General features: G+C 41.6%; 2 protein-coding genes across 9 annotated transcripts in view; both read left to right on the forward strand.

Annotated features, from left to right (window-relative positions):
• srgap2 (SLIT-ROBO Rho GTPase activating protein 2) overlaps window positions 1–9,020 on the forward strand; it is a 53,008-nt gene extending 43,988 nt beyond the window's left edge. For 2 of the 3 annotated variants that reach the window (XM_071493669.1, XM_071493672.1), the window contains exons 17-23: window positions 2,264–2,488; window positions 3,464–3,543; window positions 3,869–4,067; window positions 5,050–5,187; window positions 5,433–5,649; window positions 5,752–5,862; window positions 5,941–9,020. In XM_071493669.1, coding sequence (XP_071349770.1) covers window positions 2,264–2,488; window positions 3,464–3,543; window positions 3,869–4,067; window positions 5,050–5,187; window positions 5,433–5,649; window positions 5,752–5,862; window positions 5,941–6,492 — 1,522 coding nt within the window. In that variant the 3' untranslated portion in view covers window positions 6,493–9,020. The remainder of the gene's footprint in view (window positions 1–2,263; window positions 2,489–3,463; window positions 3,544–3,868; window positions 4,068–5,049; window positions 5,188–5,432; window positions 5,650–5,751; window positions 5,863–5,940) is intronic. The other variant, XM_071493671.1, reaches the window with a different exon arrangement.
• A 473-nt stretch (window positions 9,021–9,493) lies between these two features.
• ikbke (inhibitor of nuclear factor kappa B kinase subunit epsilon) lies at window positions 9,494–19,715 on the forward strand. 6 transcript variants are annotated; one of them, XM_071494698.1, is made up of 22 exons: window positions 9,494–9,523; window positions 9,965–10,136; window positions 10,692–10,796; window positions 11,049–11,186; window positions 11,465–11,594; window positions 11,670–11,851; window positions 12,773–12,933; window positions 13,352–13,462; window positions 13,556–13,735; window positions 14,630–14,826; window positions 15,205–15,263; window positions 15,406–15,497; window positions 15,625–15,726; window positions 15,918–15,975; window positions 16,654–16,766; window positions 16,852–16,928; window positions 17,008–17,047; window positions 17,165–17,266; window positions 18,257–18,353; window positions 18,530–18,621; window positions 18,941–19,012; window positions 19,105–19,715. In XM_071494698.1, exons 3-22 carry the CDS (start codon window positions 10,698–10,700, stop codon window positions 19,166–19,168), a joined length of 2,166 nt encoding a protein of 721 aa, XP_071350799.1. In that variant the 5' UTR covers window positions 9,494–9,523; window positions 9,965–10,136; window positions 10,692–10,697; the 3' UTR covers window positions 19,169–19,715. The 6 variants fall into 6 exon arrangements, with proteins under 6 accessions (XP_071350799.1, XP_071350794.1, XP_071350798.1 ...); XM_071494695.1 differs by lacking the exons at window positions 9,494–9,523; window positions 9,965–10,136 and adding exons at window positions 10,250–10,375; window positions 10,463–10,570 and having other exon boundaries at window positions 14,627–14,826; window positions 19,105–19,307; XM_071494693.1 differs by lacking the exon at window positions 9,494–9,523 and having other exon boundaries at window positions 9,995–10,136; window positions 14,627–14,826; window positions 19,105–19,307.
• Window positions 19,716–21,196: the final 1,481 nt, after the last annotated feature.

Here is a 21,196-nt window from a genome sequence, read left to right on the forward strand (position 1 = left end):
TACAATTCAAAGCAGGCCACGTGTTTTGTTTGCTGTGTTTCAAAAATGGTGAAAACATATGTGCTTGACATGGATAGTCTATATCAGTGTGTACATGAACAGTGGTGATGAGTGGATGATGGATAAAGTTAACAAAGGCGAGATGGAAAATAACAAAGTAGCAGTGAAACAACAAAACCACAGAATCAAACCAACAAAATTGTGACATAGTCTCAGGAGACAAACTTTATAAGCTTTCTGCTTTAAACAAGCGAAGAGAACTGCACACTAACAAGCTTGTGTCAGTTTTTCTCTAAAGTAAATTTTTATTAAATCAGAACAATCCTTTTTGCCACAGGTTTAATAAGATTTGCTTAAAAATTATCTCACACAAACAGCAACAAATAGTCAGGGCTAAGCATCCAACCCACATCAGTCTCAACTATATAAGTCACTGAGGGTCAGGTCAGTATATGCAAAAACATCTTTCAATATACATTAGTCCACACACAGTAACAAACATAATTTCAATCACTTGTATTGGCCAAATATAGGAGTCTATACAGAACAGAATGAAATACACAACAAAAACCAGATCAAGTATCCACAAATCCACTAGTGTATACATTTTCCAAAGATGGTGTTTCTTGAAAGGCTGCCACTTGGAAACTGTGAAATAAAACCTGAAAACTTACTTAGCAATTTATAAAATAATACAGCCTGACATCCAGCCTTTCAGCAACTAAGGAACATCCTGTCTTCCAGTCCACTAAGATTACCCCATACTTAGACATTAGTTTCATAAACACCAGAATGGGGCCAGAAGGCCTTCCTTTGGCCTTCTCACACCAAATCTAAACATCCTTTAACCTTTGTGGAAGGTCAAGTATGGACCCTAATTAAAGTCCGAAGTAGTTACCCCGACATTATTCAAGAAGCTGGAAGCTCTCCTCCTTGATTTCCCACTTAAAGTTAAGTTTATTTTTATGCTCCAAACCATGAACAATGTCTCAGTGGTCTTCACACATCAGCCACAAACCAAGTTCTTTAAAAAGAAGAGGATGACCTCCACAAAAAAAGAATTGGCATTGACAGAAGGGAGTATTTGTAGACATCAGCAGAGGCAGTGCAAATAGACACATATGTTATAGTAATTTAAGACAAAGGTAGTAACACTTTTTGACGTGGGGTTGTGTGACATAGTTAGCCACAGTCAGTGTAATACGTGCAGTAGATTTGGATCGGTGCGTTGCCAGTTTAGCGAGTCAGTCAGGAGCACCAGCACAGAAACTGAGCAATGTACTGCTGTGGATGGGGCCAGTCATCGCTGTCATTGTCACTCATTTTTATTTTCTTTATTTGTTGTCTCTCCTACAAACCTCTCAACCAGCTGATCTGTCGTGTAATATAGTGTGCGTCATGGGTACGATTGGGAATGCTGTAGTTCAGTGAAAAGTGCTATTTGATGGCAAGATAAAGCAATATTTAAAAAACAGCATACACTTCAACTGATATTGGTCAGCTTCTGTGCTGGTATTCTCCAAACTACCAGTGTGCTGATCCGAATCTACTGCAGGTAATACACTGACTATTGATAACTATCTCACACAACCCCACATCGAAGAGCCCAAACTATCACTTAAAAATATATTCAACCAAAACTGCACCAAAGCACATGGAGAAAAAAGTCATATAAGCCAAACTATCCCTTTAATACGCAATACACATTGAACATCAGTTTCAGACACACACACTGTGTGTCAATCACACACACATGGACACACAAATTCCATGCTGTTCAATCAATCCCTAAAATCCATGACAAAGCCTCTCAGTAAAGAGAGGTAACAACAGGGAGTCAAAGATGAAACAAACTCGGATGTGGGAGACCTGAAATTTGAGACTCCTGGGTAAACCAAGTGGTCCCGGAAAGCACATGTGGAGACAGAAGGGGAGCTTCTTCTTTTGGTGAAGTGATTTACACTCACCCCAAAGCTCCTGCTTCTTCTCACACACAGAAACACTCACACATCATCAGAATCTCTCCATCACCACATTGTACAAATGAAGTGATGTATTGATGGGTGTTTGTGGGTATGGGTGGTGTTTACTGTTGGACCTCATGCAATGCGCAGATGTATGTTCACATCTTATTTACAAGCTGGAGGTGATGTACGCTTTAAATGACATGTTGTGGTTGTTTGTATGCGTAGTCAGTTTTGTATATATACTATGTGTTTGATAATAAAGTCCTCTAAACGACTCTGCTCTCCTTTCCGCTCAGCCTGTCTCAGTACAGCGAGGACAACATGATGGACCCCTACAACCTGGCCATCTGTTTTGGTCCCACCCTGATGTCTGTCCCAGAGGGCCACGACCAGGTCTCCTGCCAGGCTCACGTCAACGAGCTCATTAAAACTATCATCATCCACCATGACACCATCTTTCCCGGACCACAGGACCTGCAGGGCCCCATCTACATCATCCCTGGAACTGGAGATGACTTCTGGTGAGAGCTGGGGAAGAGAAAAGGTGTCTGTACTGTATACAGGGGGAGTTTTAGGAATGATAAGTCATATGGCGTTTGAGCTAGGAAGCAAGTCGGAGGGCAGAGGATGGGGGAGGGGGGTGCCGGCCGTTGATTTAGGGGCTGCTGTGGAGTGATGGGGGGCTCAGCTTATCTGTTCCACTCAGGGCGAGGGGACCATGAGGATCAGATTACCCTCCATCACACAGGAGATTAAAGTACCTCCTGACCACATCAGCGTGGGAGAACACAGAACGCACGCACACACACACACACACACACACACACCACAATGCATGGCAAGGCCAACTTTCAGTTTTACTGTAATGACAAGCCTCGACACCAATTATTATGATTACTGCCAGTCAGAGCAGTTGTTTAGACTGTAAGTCACACAGGAGGAAAAGCTCTCAGTCTCGACTGAAAGTGAAAACAGAAAATATTATCACACTGGCACAGTTACACCGAGAAGGCCCGGACCACAATTCAAGGATAGTTCCAGATTTTGTTTGTTTTTTTTCAAATCTATTTGAACAAAATGCTCACATGCCATATGTATGTGGAGAGATTCATGGGTCACTATAATCACAGATGTGAAAAAAAATCCAATCTATCTTACTACAAATGTTGTACAAGTTTGCAAGATTGTTAAGATCTTAAAGTGATAGTTCAGGTTATTTGATGTGGGGTTCTGTGAGGTGGGCATTTTATAAACTGGTAGGGCGCCACTTCAAGTATATTACAGGTTTACACTGACTAGGTATAACTACATCACACAACCCCACATTGAATAACCTGAATTATCACTTTAACACAGCATTGGCAGTGTACAGGATGAGTTCATGTGACTGGATAGAGGGATATGAGCTCAAGCTGTAAGTCATCAACACGTTTTGTCAGTCTGAGAATTTTGTAGTTGCGTCGTCTGACCTCATCTGCCCTCTGTGTCCACCTCAGTGACAGTCCACACTGTGAGCCCCCCCTTGTGGAAGAGCCTGCGCCTGACACCGTCTCCGTCAGCCACAACAGCGAAGATGGTGACTAACACGCACGCACACACACACACGTGCAGTAATTCCTCTTGTCACCAGTTTATGAGATCTCACGCTGCTTTCCTCACCAGTTACTCTGGCTGTAACCTTTTAAACCAGCTCACATCCTGCTCTCAGAAAGCTGTTGATTATGCTGCCTTGTTACTGCTCAGCATTTTTCATTTGGCACAGTCACCAAATACAGCAGCACTAACCTGCTATGCACTAATCTGGCTTCCCCTCTGTTCCACCTCCCTTGTCTCTCTCATTTGTTGCTGCCATCTGCTTCTCTGTCACTTCCTGTCTCTGTCCTCCATTCTCTGAATCTCAGGCTCCTTGGCTGTTTCAGAGTCCGACCCAATCGAAGCCATTGCTCGGTTCGACTACTCCGGACGGACTAGTCGGGAGCTGTCATTCAAAAAGGGCGCCTCTCTGCTTTTGTACCAGCGAGCCTCTGATGACTGGTGGGAGGGACGACACAATGGAGTGGATGGGCTGGTGCCACACCAGTATATTGTGGTCCAAGACACGTAAGATGTGTTCCAGTCATTAGTCTTTATTAAAAATCTGCATAAAGAACAGAGAAATAATACAGCTTTCTAAAGAGAAATTACAGTAGTTGTCAACCTGTGTCTTTTTTTCACGTGCTTGTCTGTTAGGAATATTAATCACTACATTATTTTTCTTACCTCCTCTGTGGTACAGTTTTGGGAAATGCAAACTTCTACAAAATCACAGCGCACTTGTTCATTAGCCTGACCAAAATCGAACACAGACAGCAGTCCATTGGAAAGCCCCGTAGTTAAGGAAGTTGATCTGCTGTGATAAGAACTGCGGTTCATCGCAGATCCATTTCCTTTTCAACATCAGCTGTTGTATACGTGCAGGCCACAAATGTCAGACTGTTTTTCACACCTGTGTACGTGCTAGATAATTAGTAGCAAACATGAGAAGATGGTTTAGGTGCCCAAGTTTCCCAACTGAAAAATAAAATGACAAGGTACACACTGCTTGGAGTTGTGGCTAATTGCTGTACAGCTTTTAAGAAGTAGACTATAATAACTACAGGGATTTACAGTTAATACCTTTGGTGACTGCATGAAAGTTAAAAAGTAAGACAAGTGTGTGAGGCTCAGTTGTTGGTCCACATTTCCAAAACTCAAGAACAGACTGAGTAAAAAGTTATCTGGACCAACTGTCAGACTAAAATACTTTTGATAATACCATGGTTGACAAATACGGGAATTTACCTTGACGTTGCAGGTGCTTTTCTGTTGTGTAAGAATCTGTGTGATTTTGAAAAGTGAAAAAGTTCATTAGGATTAGGGTTTGTGTTTGAATGATTCATTTAATGCAGGAAAAAAAAACACAGCTCATGCTTCCTGACATCATTCTGCTGTGGCCAGTTTGGATATGAGTCAAGAAGAATTTGTACAGAAGTTGCCAGGTGGCACTAAAGTCAGCTTTGTCTTTCACAGCAGTGATTTCTTAAGCACTGAATGATTGTTTCAGGTCTGATGGGGGACGGGGAAGTCCAAAGCCTGATGTTGACTCCAGGGATCTGCTGGAGGAGAGGGTCTCCACTAGAGGCAGCGCCGCCTCTCCTACTGGAGCTCATGTGGCTGACATCTACCTGGCCAACCTGAACAAGTGCGTTGCCATTTCAGTTTACAGTTACATTGACAGTAAAAAGTATTTGGGGCCAAAAAGCCTACAAGCAAGAAATAAAAATCATAGCCGATGTATGAAAACCATAAACAAAGGGGTTCTTATCTGTGTTTTTTTTATTGTCGTTGTTGTTTTAAGACTTTTTGACCGTGAACTTGCTCTTTACTGAGCCCTTGACCAACAGTATAGTAATAGAAAAATGTAACTGAAATATTTGTCTAATTCAGGTTGAGGAAACGTCCGGAGTCTGGGAGCATCCGAAGAACTTTCCGGAGCTCAGAGAGCGAAAGTACCAGTCCAGGAGCCAGTGGAGCGGGAGGAGGAGTGAGAACAGCTTCTCTTCCTGTCGGGGGGGCTCTGGTGAAGGAAACTGCAGACAAACGACCCGTCAGTGCTCACAGCATCCTCAACTCAGTCACTCGCCACTCCTCTCTCAAGACCAAGGTACTGTAACATCTTATTGTATCTGTAAAAAAATCAATGTAGTGAATGCACTGATGTGTTAAACCTGATTAGCATTTAACTGGGGCCATTATGAACATTTAGGTGGAGAGTCCACAGTTAAGGAAGACAACTACAGCAGGGCGCTCTAAGAGCTTCAGCAACCACAGACCACTGGACCCAGAGGTGATAGCCCAGGTGGAGCACGGCTCACAGGTACAGTTCAGTTACTTACCACCTTGCCTGCAGCTTTGTGTACATGCATGTGTTTACTCAATTGTCGGTCTGTTGCAGGACATCGAGGCAGGAATGAGCTCTGCCCTGAGTGAGCGACAGAGCACCTCCAAACATACACACACCCCTGACGTGGTCCTGGACACACTGGAGCAGCTGAAAGGTGTGGGTGGCGGCGGTGGAGGAGGAGGAGCCTCTGAGCCCTCCAGTCCACTCCACTCCCGTCTACTGCGGGACAGCGAGGGGGTCTCCTCACATGCTCACCCACTTCAGCGCAGCGCCTCTTCTGCCAGTGACGTCCCCTCCTCCTTCCGCCCTGCCAAGTCTCAGCCGCGGAGCCCCCTGCCCTCTGCCACATCCCCCTCCCTGTCCTCCTCCTCCCTCTCCTCCTCTGTACCTTCCTTTAGAGAGCTGCGCCCCCCAGCAACAAGACCCAAGCCGGTGGTGTTCCCAAAGAGCGGAGGAGGGGCTGGCAGTCCAGCCATGGGCTCCCCAACTTCCACTGTTCCCCCCACACCTCCACCTCCACCTGCAGGCCACACACACTCTCTCCCTCACACTCCTCCTCCTCCACCTCCACCCCAGTCTAACGACAAATCCTGCCCAGCTTAATACCCCTCGATCTCAACCACAATACTGATCCTTGCAAACTCTTCTACCAGGTGCTAGAAGCACTTCATTAGTTTCACATAAGACCCCTAACCCACTACTCATGTGTAGCATTCACTTCTTGGTGTCCAGGCGAATTCTTAAGATGCCATGTTCCCTTTAGAGTTTTTCCTGCGCTCTCCTGAGAGCTCTGAACTGTCACAGGGTGTAGGCGAGTAAACACCCTTCAAAGACACATCCTTTTCTGCGATTCCAGTGATCACTGGATTTTAAAATCTTTCACAAGGGAACAGGACTCAGGATGGACACCTACAGACCTACAGCACCTGGAGCTTACATACACTAGTTTGTGATCTTTGAAATTGTGTTTGAGTGCGCGTGCAAGAGTGTTACTTGCCTTTACACACAGATCTATGTGAGGAACAAAAAGCACTGTTTGATTTTGTATAGTAGACATGACTTTTTTTTTTTCTTTTTAATGACCCCATGGCTAACGGACTGGAAGGGAGTGTTTGATTCCTAAGAATAGACTGTGAAATGTTAAGTTCTTGCTCTGTGTACAAATTAAACACACTGACTTGCTGCTTCAGAAGTGGAAGACTGGAGATAAAGGTGGACACTTTGGATGATGAAAGGAAAGAAAACTGGGCCAAATATCAGTGTAAGTCATGTGATCAGGAGCTTTATTTTATCTCTTCCTCCAGTATTTGGTATGTTGGTGATATTTTTTTTTTTTAAATTACTGTTCAGTACTAGTACCATTACAGGAGCATAACAGGAGCAGTGCTCTCCAATATACTTAACATGACCAACAGCAAATCTAAATCCACATATAGCAATAAAAAAATGAAAGCTGGTAGTTCTGCTGCTTCTCTCCTGCAGCTCTGTTATGTGTGTAGGGGACCACTGAAACCCAGCATTTTTATATGTAATGTTGGACTGTACACACACACACGTTTTCCAAATCTGTGTGTGATGGTGTTTTGTGGCAGCTAAACGCCTTTCAGGTTTTCCTTGCATGCTGGGGCCACAGACAGCAGCCACTGTGGCGAGCTGGCTGATTGCATCAGTTTATGTATCTGCAGTACCAGCTATAGATCAACTTCAAACAAAGTTACAGCTTGCTCCTTTAAATATATACTTAAGACTTAACAGTAAAAAAAAAAGGGTTTTATTATTCTAATGGTGTGTATGTATGTTTAATAATCATGATAACTGGAAGCATGGAGCTGAGGATCCTCCTGAGTGTGTTTAGATAGAAGCACAACCAACCACCTCATCCAATGCGCTCTTAAGCAAGGTTTGCTTTTGTTATTACTTTTTTCCCAGGTGTTTATTAATGCTCAGAATCTGTTATGTTAAAATGTGGAACTGTGCAACCGTCTGGGTGTGTGCGTGTGCGCCTGTGTGAGCATGCATGGATGTAGAGTATGTATGCACCCCACCCCACCCTTGCCCACTCATGATAAAGGGATGCCACCCAACAGCAACAGCTGTCTGCAAACACACAGGGAAACACTGCTCCTACGTCCTGGAGTACCAGCAGCCTGAATAAATATGCACTGTGTCATCAGATAAATCTTGTCTGTAGCCACTGCTGTAACACCAGTGGCAGACCAGCTTTAAGTAGATGGAGGATGAGAAAACCCAAGTCCAAGAGTTTAAACTTAGACTTTTCTTTTTTCTGATATTATTTGATAATATGTACCTTTTCAAAATTAGAAACTGATGATGAATAATAGAATAAGTGTGTAAATTTTCAAATACTGACTTCAAATGTGGAGATATGCCATTCAGGGTAAACTGAATAAAGCCTCTTTGATGTATTTCACTTTCTTGAGAAAGTATTTTACCCTACGTCATATTCCCTTCTATCACACCTTTCCCCAAAAATACAGCACATACTGCATTCCTGTATGCTCTTTACCAGGTAATGAATTATAACTGTTACGGTTTTCTTTTTAATCTCTGTATACTGTTTGTGTATTACCTGGCGTTTTTGTGTTGCTCTTACCTCAGCGTGACAACTGGAGGGACTGTGACTGTGTGAGTGTTTGTGGTGAGAGATTAACTCACCTTATCGACACGCACACTCTCACACATAGGGACATGCATGTGGGTGGTTGGTGTGTTTTGTCCTGGCTGTGCTGTGAAGAGGAGCTGGGACCCTCTCAAATCAATCATCATGCACTTGAACAACTTGGCTTGCGTGTGGACTAACTGTGTGGGGATGAATTGTCGGAACTGAATATTGTTAAATATGCATTTTTTGTGTCCATTTGAAAACAGCAGAACTAAAAAAAAAAAGACTGTAATGTCAAATCTATTTATAGTTGTCTCTGTATTACTGGAGAATCCTGTGTTCAGATGTACTTTGTATATACAATGTTGTACATTACAGAGGTACACTCTTTTTTTGGTACAATATTGTACAGTAATAGCAATAGTAGTTTAATCAAATAGGCCTTATATAATTGTATGTGTAGTTCTTCTAGTAGATCTGTTTTTTAATAAACATTGCTTGCTATAAAGATTCTCAAGGTGTTTGATGTTTATCACAATGAAAAGAAATCAAATGTCAGAAAATCACCAATCAAAATATTGACAAAAATAATAATAAAATATCTTAAAGTCTTTATCTATCCAAAGTAAGTACAGTATTATGAAGAATTACTATGTCAGACCAAAAAAAATATAGAATGAAGATGCAAGAAATGTGAAAATTGAGGGATTTGGGTCCATTGGAAACAAAACTTGCTTAAGCTACCTAGACAGAAGAAAAGCCTCACACTTAAGCTGTTTTAAGCCTGTCAGGTAAGGAAGAGGTGACACACAGGCCACCAGGTACAATGTCAGATCAGACTCTGAATATGGAGAGGGATTTTCAAATACTGCATTACATATCACATTAACATTGTTAATCTGCATCATTATTTGCTGCAGGTAAGTAAAATTTTGACACACAATAAATTGCCTGGCTGGCACTTGAATGCACCTTTAAGCTCCAGGATTCAGGTGAGAGCCACACAGCCAGGTATGTGGATTTTAAAACTTTATTTAAAAAAAACACACTGGACAAATAGGGCTTAGTTCTCAGCAGATACATCGAGTTACTGTAAAGTATGTTGTAAAAGAAAAACTTGCATCAATACAGTAAACTACAAATCTCAGAGATCACCAGTTCAGCCTGTGCTCCTCCTGATTTCTGCAGATACACTTGCACCCACTTTCTGTCTTCAATGTTCTTGCCTGGACAAACTTGTGCCTGTCAGTGCTACAAAAGTGCTATACAAATAAACTTTGCTTGTTTGCTTTTCTGTGCTAATAATTATCAAGTCAAAACTCAGAGCAGGAATATTTCCAGAGTAACATGATATATCATACTGTAGTGCGTTATGCCACCCAGTGGGAAGTTCAAGGACAGATCAAAACTGTCAAGTTGCACACTTTGCTGTATTTCCGCCATCATCTCCAGACTATCGCCCGCCCCGTGTGAAGCCCACACTTCCTAGATCAGACAGCCGCTGCCTCTGAGGAAACCCACGTCCTGTGGAGACCGACGCCAGAAAGAAACTTAGCGAGAGCGCCATTGCTCCTCCGCCGGTCCTCCATGCAGCTCACCTGCTGAGGAAGCAGCCACTCCCCAGGTACGCAGCTGTTGGTCGCTACGGAACAAGTTTCGCGGGTTGGCGTCTGTTGTGTTCAAACAAGTCGGATTTATCGTAACACCGGGGAGCACTTTCACCTATACTTTTGCCAGACTAACGTTTACTTTGCCGCCAGTGAAGATGGGATAAACAGCCGGGCTACGAAACCCTGCGCAGCTAACAGGAGTCAGTTGAAGTTAGACATTTTAACGTTACTGGTTTAGCTAGCGTCGGTCCAGGTAAGCTAACGTCGCTAACCTCAAGTAGCTGGATGTTAGCTGAGTTGGTTGTTGTGGTAAAGTGAAGTGTGTCGTGTTGGCTGGCAGGTAACATTAGCTTACAGCTTGAGAGAAATCACCACAGCCATCATGTCATCACCCGAGTTTGTCATTTCATGATATTACATGGTTATAACCTAGCTCCTTCTTATACCGGTGAGTTTTAGTATGCGCTTCGTCTTTGTGGTCCTTGGGAAATTACAACTCGCTTGTCTCTCTTCCTTGTCTCTGGTAATGTTTTTCTAATTCTCTGGATGTTTGCTCTCTGTCTCTTCAGTCCAGCATGTCAGGGGTGACAGCCAGTACAACAAACTACCTGTGGTCTTTACAGGATGTCCTTGGTCAGGGGGCTACTGCCAGTGTATACAAAGCACGCCACAAGGTAAGCCATGCTATGGATACATTTATCATTAACATGATCTGCCAAGTTGTTGTTCAGTGAGCGGCTCACTGACATCACTGCTGCCATCATCTCAGATGTTTTTTGGCCCACGCTTTGGTTCAAAGGAGACTCCAGGATGTGTCATAGGAGGAGGTTGTGGTTGCAGAACTGCTGTGTGGGTTGTTTTTGACGTCCTCTATGATGCTGTGTGTGTTATGCTGACTTAAACAGTAAATGTTTATCTGTGTGCAGAGGTCAGGTGAGCTGGTAGCAGTGAAGGTGTTTAACTTCATGAGCTACAGCCGCCCGCGTGAAGTCCAGATGAGAGAGTTTGAGATGCTGAGGAAGCTCAACCACAGCAATATTGTCAAGCTGCACACCGTGGAAGAGGTAAGGCTGCCGAGAGAGGGGGAAAGGCAAAAACAAGGACAAGGGGGGAAGACAGATGCGGGAATATGAGAAGATAATTAATTTAACATTATCATTAACCCCCCCCAAAAGTCCAGGGAAATCCCTCAATCCAAATTCATGTCCATTGGTAAATAATAACGTAAACACAGTAAACGCAGACTTCTCTTTGTGACCTTCCTCTCTCTCTCTCTCTCTCTCTCTCTCTCTCTCTCTCTCTCTCTCTCTCTCTCTCTCTCTCTCTCTCTCTCTCTCTCTAGCTGCCCTCTAAGCAGAAGGTGCTGGTGATGGAGTATTGTTCAGGTGGAAGTCTGCTCAGCCTGCTGGAGGAGCCAGAAAACGCCTTCGGCCTGCCTGAAACAGAATTCCTCACTGTGTTGCAGTGTGTAGGTGGGTGAGGAGCTCATATTGTTGAATAATTGCATGTACCTGTTATTGAAGTATTCCTCTCTCTACGCTCTTCAGTACAGGGGATGAACCACCTGCGTGAAAATGGAGTGGTACACCGGGACATCAAGCCAGGCAACATCATGCGGCAAGTTGGAGAGGACGGCAAGTCTGTTTATAAACTGACAGACTTTGGAGCAGCGAGAGAGCTGGAGGACGATGAGAAGTTTGTGTCTATCTATGGAACTGAAGAGTATCTGGTAAGGTAACATACAGCGTTATGAAGCTAAACGTAATAAGCCTGTATTCATGCTATGCAGTCAAAATACTTAAGCCAAGGCTGCACAGTACTTTACATTTTTTGGGGATCATCTAAATATACACATATATAAACAGATCTGGATGCTTCTGACTTGAATTATCATGACTGGGTAGCCCTCTAGTGGACATAAGAGTAAATAAGTATAAAGGTATTGAACACCTGACACAAAACAGTTTGACAAACCAGCAAGCACTGGCTTATGTGATGCACCATGACTGTATATTTCTAACCAATAAAAATATACTATATCTCACATGTGCATATATAGTATGTGTTACACACCGAACAGGCTGGTTCACACCTATTACAGTAATTCAAAGTAAGCCTATGAATATTCTCATTTGTCAAGGTCATAGTATCTCAAAGGAGTTTTAAATCGAAAGCAACTGGACTTGGTTATTTGTCCAGTCCCAGCCTGGTCAGGTGCGAGAAAGAACTGATGAAGCCTCTTGGATGAGAGGTGAAACGTCTTCCTAGACAAATAACCAAGTCCAGTTGCTTTCGATTTAAAACTCCTTTGAGATAATGCAAAGTAGGACCTTGTGAAGAGGGGTGTCTAGGGGTATTTAAAAAAGTGCTTTTACAATTCACTGTTAAATTCCTGAATGCTGCAAAGTGTAACATGATGTTCCCTGATTAAAAATGTGTTTCCTGGGAAGAGAGTACATGTTGTGGCAAGACTCTGCTTTCACTTCACACTGAGACAATACTCAAGATTAGATGATGATCTTAACTGCTGTCAACATACGAATGTAAGATGTTGTAGAACAGCCTCTGGAGTGAAACTTGCTTGTGTCTTGTCTAACTCTGTGTGTGTGTGTGTGTGTGTGTGTGTGTGCGTGTGTGTGCGTGCACGCAGCATCCAGACATGTATGAACGTGCTGTGCTGCGTAAGGCTCACCAGAAGTCCTATGGAGTGAGTGTTGACTTGTGGAGTATTGGTGTGACATTTTACCATGCTGCCACTGGGAGTCTTCCCTTCACACCGTATGAAGGCCCCCGTAGGAACAAGCCCATCATGTAAGTGAAATCATTCACGGACCACACATTTCTGAAAGCAACATTGAGTTTCAAACCCCACCCCTTCAACCAAAGCTAATTAAGTATCTATGCCAATTTAGTTTATTTTCTTTTTCTTTTTTATCGCTATTTTATTTATATGAAATAGGGACACTTAGTTTGGTCTCAAAGTGCTTGTCTCAAGTTTCAGCCCCACAGTTCCATCAGTGTTGGAAAACACACCAACATGCAATCAATAGATGACATTTTGTTGGTTTGTTAATGAAAACTGTTTCAATTGTGCCAAATGCATAGAATTTCCCCTTAAAGAAGGATATTTAGCTGGATGTGGTTTCTTTGGGAATTCTAGGACATCAGGCAAAATATGAACATTCATCAATGATACATCAGCTACACGTGTGTATGTTTTGTTGTGTAGGTTCAAAATAACTACAGAGAAACCTGTGGGTGCAATAGCTGGAATACAGCGAGTGGAGGGTGGACCTATAGAGTGGAGCTACCACCTACCTTACAGCTGCCAACTGTCACAGTATGTTACTTAATAAAGAGCATTTGAAACACATGAGTGAATGAGAACGTGTAATGCTAATATCGGTCTGTCTGTCTGTCTGTCTGTCTGCAGGGGTCTGAGGGTGCAGCTAGTTCCAGTGTTAGCAGGTATACTGGAGGCCGACCAGGAGAGGTGCTGGGGTTTTGACCAGTTCTTCACAGCCACCACAGATATATTGCAGCGGCAGGCAGTTCACCTGTTCTCTCTACAGCAGGCCATGCCGCACTGTATCTACATACACCACTACAATACGTAAGTCTGCACAGGTGTGTCATCACACACATTATTCTCTGCAAACACAAATATAACAGTCTACAGACCACAGGACTGTTCAAATCATAACGGACTGAAATAGAAAAAAAACCATTTTCGGCAGTCGTCAGACTTCAGCAGATTTTTGGTCTGTCCTGGAAGTGGAACAGACTTCAACAGGAAAGATGATGAGGATGCCGCAACTTGCTTTTGTCCCATTTGTTATTATTGCAAACTAGAATTTCAAACTGCAAAATTTCCCTGTATTTGTCCTGGTCTCAATTTTAATATATAAAAATAAATAAATAAATTAATAATAATAATAATAATAATAATAATAATAATAATAATAATGATGATGTGGTGCTACAACATGAAAGGAGGTAAAAACGTGCTTTTTTCATGGCAGCACAGCAATTACATACAGTGCTATGACAAGCTGTTGCCTGACCTTTAAATATGCTTTACCGCTTGTTGCTTTTGTTTTTTGTTTTTTACGGCATGTCACAAGAGTGGGTGGGGACTTAGATCAACATGGATCCATGTAAATGAGGTAGTGCAAGTTGGTTATAAAAAGGTTAATAGATAAAAGGTTATACTCGTCTGTGACAACATGATTTATTCAGCTGATGACTCCACCAACAAGCACAACATGAAATTCATGCTAGATGTGTGCAGCAGAATAATGTGGAATAATGTGTGTATTACTTTTAATGTGAAAATGCCAGTAGAATCTGCACTGAGCTCTAGATGATATCTATAATTCCAAATTGCTTGTGTGATGACTTTTCCTTTCAGTTAATTGAATCCCTGCGGAGCTCAATCATGGCTATAAACAGTTTGGTTCAATTTTATAGCAGTGATTTAGGATTAATTCTCTCCCTTCTCAAGCAGGGTGTCAGCCTTCTTTGAGGAGGTGGCGTCTCAGACTGGCATAGGGGTTCAGCAGCAACATCTGCTGTACTTGGGGCATGACCTCCCTCTGGAGGGCAACATGAAGGTGGTCAACCTCCCGCGTACCTCACCTGAGCGGCCCCTCATTCTGCTCAGCTACAGGCCTGAAGCGAACACCAGCCTGCCCTTCAGAGAACGTAAGACCAACAAAGACATGTACATCTCCGATGTGTTTCTGTGAAGTCTTGAGCTTCTCTCTTCCTAATTCTTTGCTGTTCCCCTGGGGAGAAAGGAAAGAGTTCTGGTGCGAGGTGTATTCTAGTTTCACATTCACTTACTCAACACACAATATCAGCTGTTCCATTCAAGTTGTATTGAGTAATATTAATTTGAACGCCCATATAGACAAATGAAATACGAAAGATGAGTGGTGAAAGTTGGTAAAAAAATAAAGAAAGTAATCATATGAGAACTAATGTATGCATACAATTATTAATGCCCACGCACACACACACATTCGTACACAAAATTTCCATAAATCATATACATTTGGGGTGTGGCTTTTCTCTTTGTAGCAGAGACTCCTGTCATCCCATCCAGGTTTGACGTCATGGCAGACTACAATTTCTCCAAGGTACTGTAGTGCTGCTCCACTGTTTTTTATCCCACTCATGCCTAATGTTATTGTCATTTTTAAATGGATTTAATGTATTACAACCCCCTAACTCATCATTTGTTTTCTTCTCTCCATCTTCTTTAATCCCCATTATCTCTAGGTGATAGTAGGAGTGGTCCACCAGTATCTGAGGATAGTACAGTTGCTGCACACACACCGAGAGCTGCTACTGCAAGGATACTACAGCTACATGTGAGAAACACTCATGCTGAAATAACTATATTTGTTTCATTGTTCTAGATTATTTACTATTTCCAAACTCTTCTCCCCTCCATTTCTCCTCTGTGTCTCCCTCTTTGACCCTGTCATTCATCCTCAGGATGACGCTGCGCAGGGAGTGTGGAGAAGCCATTCACAGCATTGCCATGATCACCATCAGACTGCAGTCTTGCCTCAATTTAGAACGTAGAATTCACACACTGTGAGTTTATCTACACATTTTCTAAGATAGAGTTAATCCAGCATGTCACACTTGCGTAATGAAACTGCACATATAAATTTACTGATTGATGACAAGCATTGTGGTACTTAATAGAAGAACAAATAATAACCCCCCCCCCCCTTTTTTTTTTTTTTTCTCATTTCTCCTCCTATATCTGTTATGCTTCTCAGTGGCTATTACACCTCAGAAAACCAAAGCTCAGCTGATAACAGTCAAAAGCTTCAGCTGGTAAGTGCCATCAAGAAGCAACATCACAGAGACCAGCTTGACTGATGTGATTGTTGTGATTGGTGCTGCGGACTGAGTTGAAGAAGTTTCCTTTTTTGTCATTTCTTCATTAGTATATAGACTCAGTTTCTAGTTCATGAGGTTCACTGAACTATAAGTAAAGCAAAACAGTCCTGCATTAAATCCTATTTACATGAAAGTTATAACAGTTCAGTTTAAGTGTAGCTAATAAACTTGCAGTTGAATGTAGTTGGGAATAGAACATAAAGGACAAGAAAACATACGACATGCACTAAAGCATAACAGAGACCCAGTGAGAAAAGGAGGCGCCTGTTGTGAAGGCCATAATGTCAAGTGTCAGCCCTGATGTTATGTTCTTTAAGGAGATACTGAATCCCAGGTTTATGTGGTGCTGTATTGCAGCTCATATTAAACTAAGAGAAAACTGGGAAAAAAATGTACTTACAGGGATAAATTGTGTCTGCAGTTTCCTAGAAATTTCTTCTTCTCCAGCTTTTTTAAGAGAAAACTGCAACATCATGAGGGACAGGAAATAGATTGAGGTACAACAAAGCTGGACACCAGTGCACTTAATTCTGAGTGAACATGTAAACTAAACCAGGATGATGGGGTGTAAATCCTAGCAGGTATAAGAGTGTGTTTCTGCTGTCTCTACAGGTCCATGAGCACCTGCCTATATACACTGCAGGCATCCAAGAGTTTCAGAACCGGCTGGACCACCTGCAGATAGAGCATGCCAAGCTAGCAGAGACCCTGGCTAATGAGAAGAGGTACTCTGGGAAAGTGGGGAATCAAAACTTGAGGTTAGGCTCGTGGGTTTTTGATTTTGAAACTCTGACCTCATGTCTCCCACAGCTGTCAGAAGATGGAGATGCTGCTGCAGAAGATAACAGCAATTCATCAGCATTATCGTAAAGACAGACTTACTGGCAGTACGTGTTTTTTTGTTTTGTTTTGGTATATAATGTATATGTATCCTCTTCCTAACATTTTTTCTTATTTTCACCATAGAGTTGGCATATAATGATGAACAAATCCACAAGTTTGAGAAGTGAGTACATGTCCTTGTCGATTTGTGTGTCCACACAGCTGCTGTCCTATTCACCCAGACTATGAAGGTGTTACTGTAAGCTTTTCAGGTAATCTGCTTGTCACTCTTCCTTCCCAGAATCCACCTGTCGTCTCACATTAAGCGAGTGAAATCTCTCTTCAGAGAGGAGTGCGCGCAGAGATACAGAGAGCTTTTGGCCACAACAAGGACATGGAGCAGGTTCTAAGCTCACATATTTAAACTCCAAACACAGTGTAACCTTTGCGCCAGATTTACTTCAGCCTTGTTATCCCAACCACCACTTTTGGACTATTTACAGTAAAATAACAGTTTAGTGTAACAGACATTTGCACAGATGATGGAGGCTTGTAAGAAGATTAACCTAAGAGAGTAGGATATTACTTAACAGTAGTCCCACTCAAACAGATTAAGGTGGTAGTAGCAAGTGATATTGATTTTACATATTTTAGTACATGTCACTTTATAATTTTAATCTTTTGGTTCCTTTCAATTTTGTACAGATAAAGAAATTAATTTTAAGATCTTTAAGTTAAAGATTATGTTTTAATTTTGCATGATGTGGTAGGTGCCACTGTTGTTTTTTTTTCCAAAAACCTCCAAATGTATTGTAGTTTAGTCTGAACAAAAAAAAAGTGCAATTTAATAAGTACTATTCAATGAATTACATGAAGGGATATCCTAATATAGAATCTAGAACCTATGAGTGTGGTCACCTAAAAGATATGGTTGTATATTGCACATTGAAACAAGGCTTCAGGGACAAACATACAACCGTTCTTAGGTTACATACCCACCAAATGTTGGAAGGTTACCATGAAAATTTGGTAACAAAGTCTTGATAAAGGTCTGAACTAAAACCATTTCATTGAGATTGAAGTATTATTTGGTTTAAAGAGAAAGGTTAATTAGAAGTTATCAGAATATGTTTAAAAAATATGTAAACAGTGCATCATTGTTGAATAAATAACAATTACATTTAATAAATTATCCAGATTATCTGTCAGCATACTTTTTGCTAATTTAAAAATGGCCACAGCTGATTTCAGTGTTTCACTGCAAATTGAACTGGATACCATCTCAACATGTTTTCCCATTGGTTTTCTCTATTGTTTGGGATTCAACCAGATGTTGGCACAATGTAGATGCCAGCTTTGACTTACTCAAGTGGGTCTCTTCCTTTATCTGCAGTGTTTTACTGGAGATGCAGACCCGACTGCAGGACTTCAGCTCTTTCTCCACAGGCTTGTTGGCAGACCTGGAGATGAGTGAGCAGCGCCAGAATAAGGTCTCTGCCTGCATACCTCATTCCCATCGTCTAATATGCATTTGTGCTGTATTATTTTGGATTTTTTTTGTTTTTGCTTGATTGATTTGGCAGTGATAGTCAGTCTTACTCATTTCACTGATGTAGATGATCCCATTGATGTAAATTAATGTTAACGTCTCATCTGTCCTCCTCAGACTTTAGACAGAGCCCTTTTCACTCTGCAGTCCAAAAGAGCAGGACAGCAGCCTGGAATCACACCCAGGGACAAGGACCAGATGGTTTCCAGGTGTGTGTCTTTGGCCCCTGTTCAGACTTGGTATTAACGTGCGTCTTCAGTGAGCCGATCACAAGTGGTCAGCTCTAAATACATCTGTTCACACCTGGCTTTAAAATATGTTTCCACATGCGTCTCCAGTGACCACTTGCGAATTGATCTCACTTCCCCAATTCATATGCAAATACACAGGTATACAGTGTTTAACCAATCCGACAGACGAATCCTGTGTGTGTGTCTGTGTGTCTGTGTCTGTCCGTGTCCGTGTCCGTGTCTGCATCTGCATCTAAGATGGAGAGTTGCCGAGATAACATATCTTGCTTTGTTTTAGGATGCATCATCTGAAGGAGGAGATGGAGCTTTTGGTGAGGGAGCTACAGTGTAACAACACCATTATAGAGAGGTCAGTTGAGCGACCAGCCTCTTGTTTATACATCTCCTTATTGAATTAGTATGATGTTCTGAATGATGATTGTATGTGTTTTGTCTTTGTAGTTTGGGAGCAGTAAACTCTGCTGCAGCTCTGGAGCCAAGCTTGTCCAGACCTTCTACACTGTGACAAAAGTGCAGCATCTTTGCATATAAACTCACAAATTCACATTTATTTTTATTGAACAGTTATGGACAATAAACTAGATTGTCTTTCAGTTGGTTTTATATGAAGAGGAAGCAACTTAAGACGATCAATAAAATGTGAATCTCAATTTAAAGATAAGAAGCTTAGACTGGATATGGAGGAAATGCTGATGATGGATTTTTAGTTTGTGTGTGTGTGTGCGTGCATGCGTGCGTGCGTGCGTGCGTGCGTGCGTGCGTGTGGAGTTGGCAAGTGAGTACAGCAGTTCAATACAAACCTCATTAATGCCTTTAGTGTTATTGTATTTCTAATAGGCTTCCACTGTCTGGATAAAGAGATATGAATGCCAAGTCAACTACTGGAGTGTTTTTCTAAGGCTGTGTGTCCTTTGTCCCAGAGAAGAAGCACTGCGGAATCTGGAGAACTTTTAATGAGAAATTTAATCACACTGATGTTATCTCTTTGACTGTGTATGTATGTGTGTCTGTGTTAGTTTGTGTTTGTTGAAGTAAAGGATTGAGTCATCTAATGTCTTTTCCTAATGCTTGATCAGTCATGGTTCCATGTGACTGTCTTTCTAGGTTTACTTCAAGTATATCACTGTAAACTGAATGAATGAGTAGCGACTGATTATATCAGTGATTATCAGAATCTCCATGCACAGTACAGGACTGTAGCTCTGAAGTTATGTGTGTTTCTCTTCCTGTTGATGTTTGACTGTAATGATAAATTATTTCTCTGTTTTATCGTAGGTGTCACTGTAAAACACACAACAAAATCAGGGAAACTCGGCAGTCACCACAGTGCCTCCTTTTTAACACAACTAAATAGGGCTGACACAGTTCAGTGACAGCACAGAAAACCTACAGAGTGAAATGACAGTCGGTGTGGTTAATATGGTGGGGAAATTTTATGGTTTATTTGTTTACGAGGGGGTCACAGATGATGCAGAAGCTTAGAAAAAATTATGAGATACCTTTTTTTCACTGTACTGATAAACTTATTGTCACATTTTAATCCCTTGTTTGTTTCTTGTCTTGAGAAACGATATTATCTCAGTTGAGATAATGTAGGCTAAAAAGTGAAAGTAAAAACCTTTTCGTGCTCAGTCTTGTAAATTTACAGTTGGCAGTACCTCTGTGAGGATGAATCACCATGTTCTGAGAAGTCAGTAATGTCCTGGATAACTGTGCATTCCCATATTCAGTCTGTACTCAAATTGGGTGGTTTTGGTTGTAACATGGCTGCAAAGGTGAAAGGTCTCAAACAAACAGTGGTGGGAGGAACTAAGTAGATGACCTCAAGTAATGTACAATTTAGAGGAACTTGTACTTCACTTGAATATTCCCATTATATGCTACTCCATACTTTCACGCCACTACCTTTCAGAGGGAAATAGTGTACTTTGTACTCCACAACAGTTTTAGTTACTAGTTACTTTTAAGATGAAGATTTTACACAGTGCATAATATAACAAGAATTCAGAAATACTACTCAGTGGGGAAAGTTACATTTCAATAAATGTTCAAATGATCCAATTTGTCTCAAAAAATCAAAGACGAGAAAAATTGTCTTTGAAAAACTGAAAATAGAGTTGTGTATCAGAGCTTAATTTTTTCTTTTCCCTCTCCCATCAACCAACTCATGACCCCTCAGATTTATCTGGTGTCCCTGTAAATAAAACAGATATAAAGTAGTTTAAACTAGCTCCAACAGTATCCTGCTCTTTACACGCTGATGCTCCAGTATTAATCATCTAATGATGTCTTATAAAATAATATATCAGTCAGAGGGATCACACCAGTACTTATACTGTAACACTTAACTGCTGCTAATGCCTCTACACTTTTCCTTAAGATTGTGATGTTGATCGTAATTTTTACGCGGGTGAAGGGTCTGAATACTTATATAATATTAATATAATATATATTAATATAATATCAAAACAGAAAACAAATGATCTGCTGTGACACTGCAGGGTGCGCAGTGTGAAACTGAAAGCTTTTCACT

Source organism: Trachinotus anak, unplaced genomic scaffold (genome assembly GCF_046630095.1).
Source record: "Trachinotus anak isolate AG129_WGS33_773 ecotype Australia unplaced genomic scaffold, CSIRO_AGI_Tana_v1 ptg000013l, whole genome shotgun sequence".
NCBI classification, from domain to species: domain Eukaryota; kingdom Metazoa; phylum Chordata; class Actinopteri; order Carangiformes; family Carangidae; genus Trachinotus; species Trachinotus anak.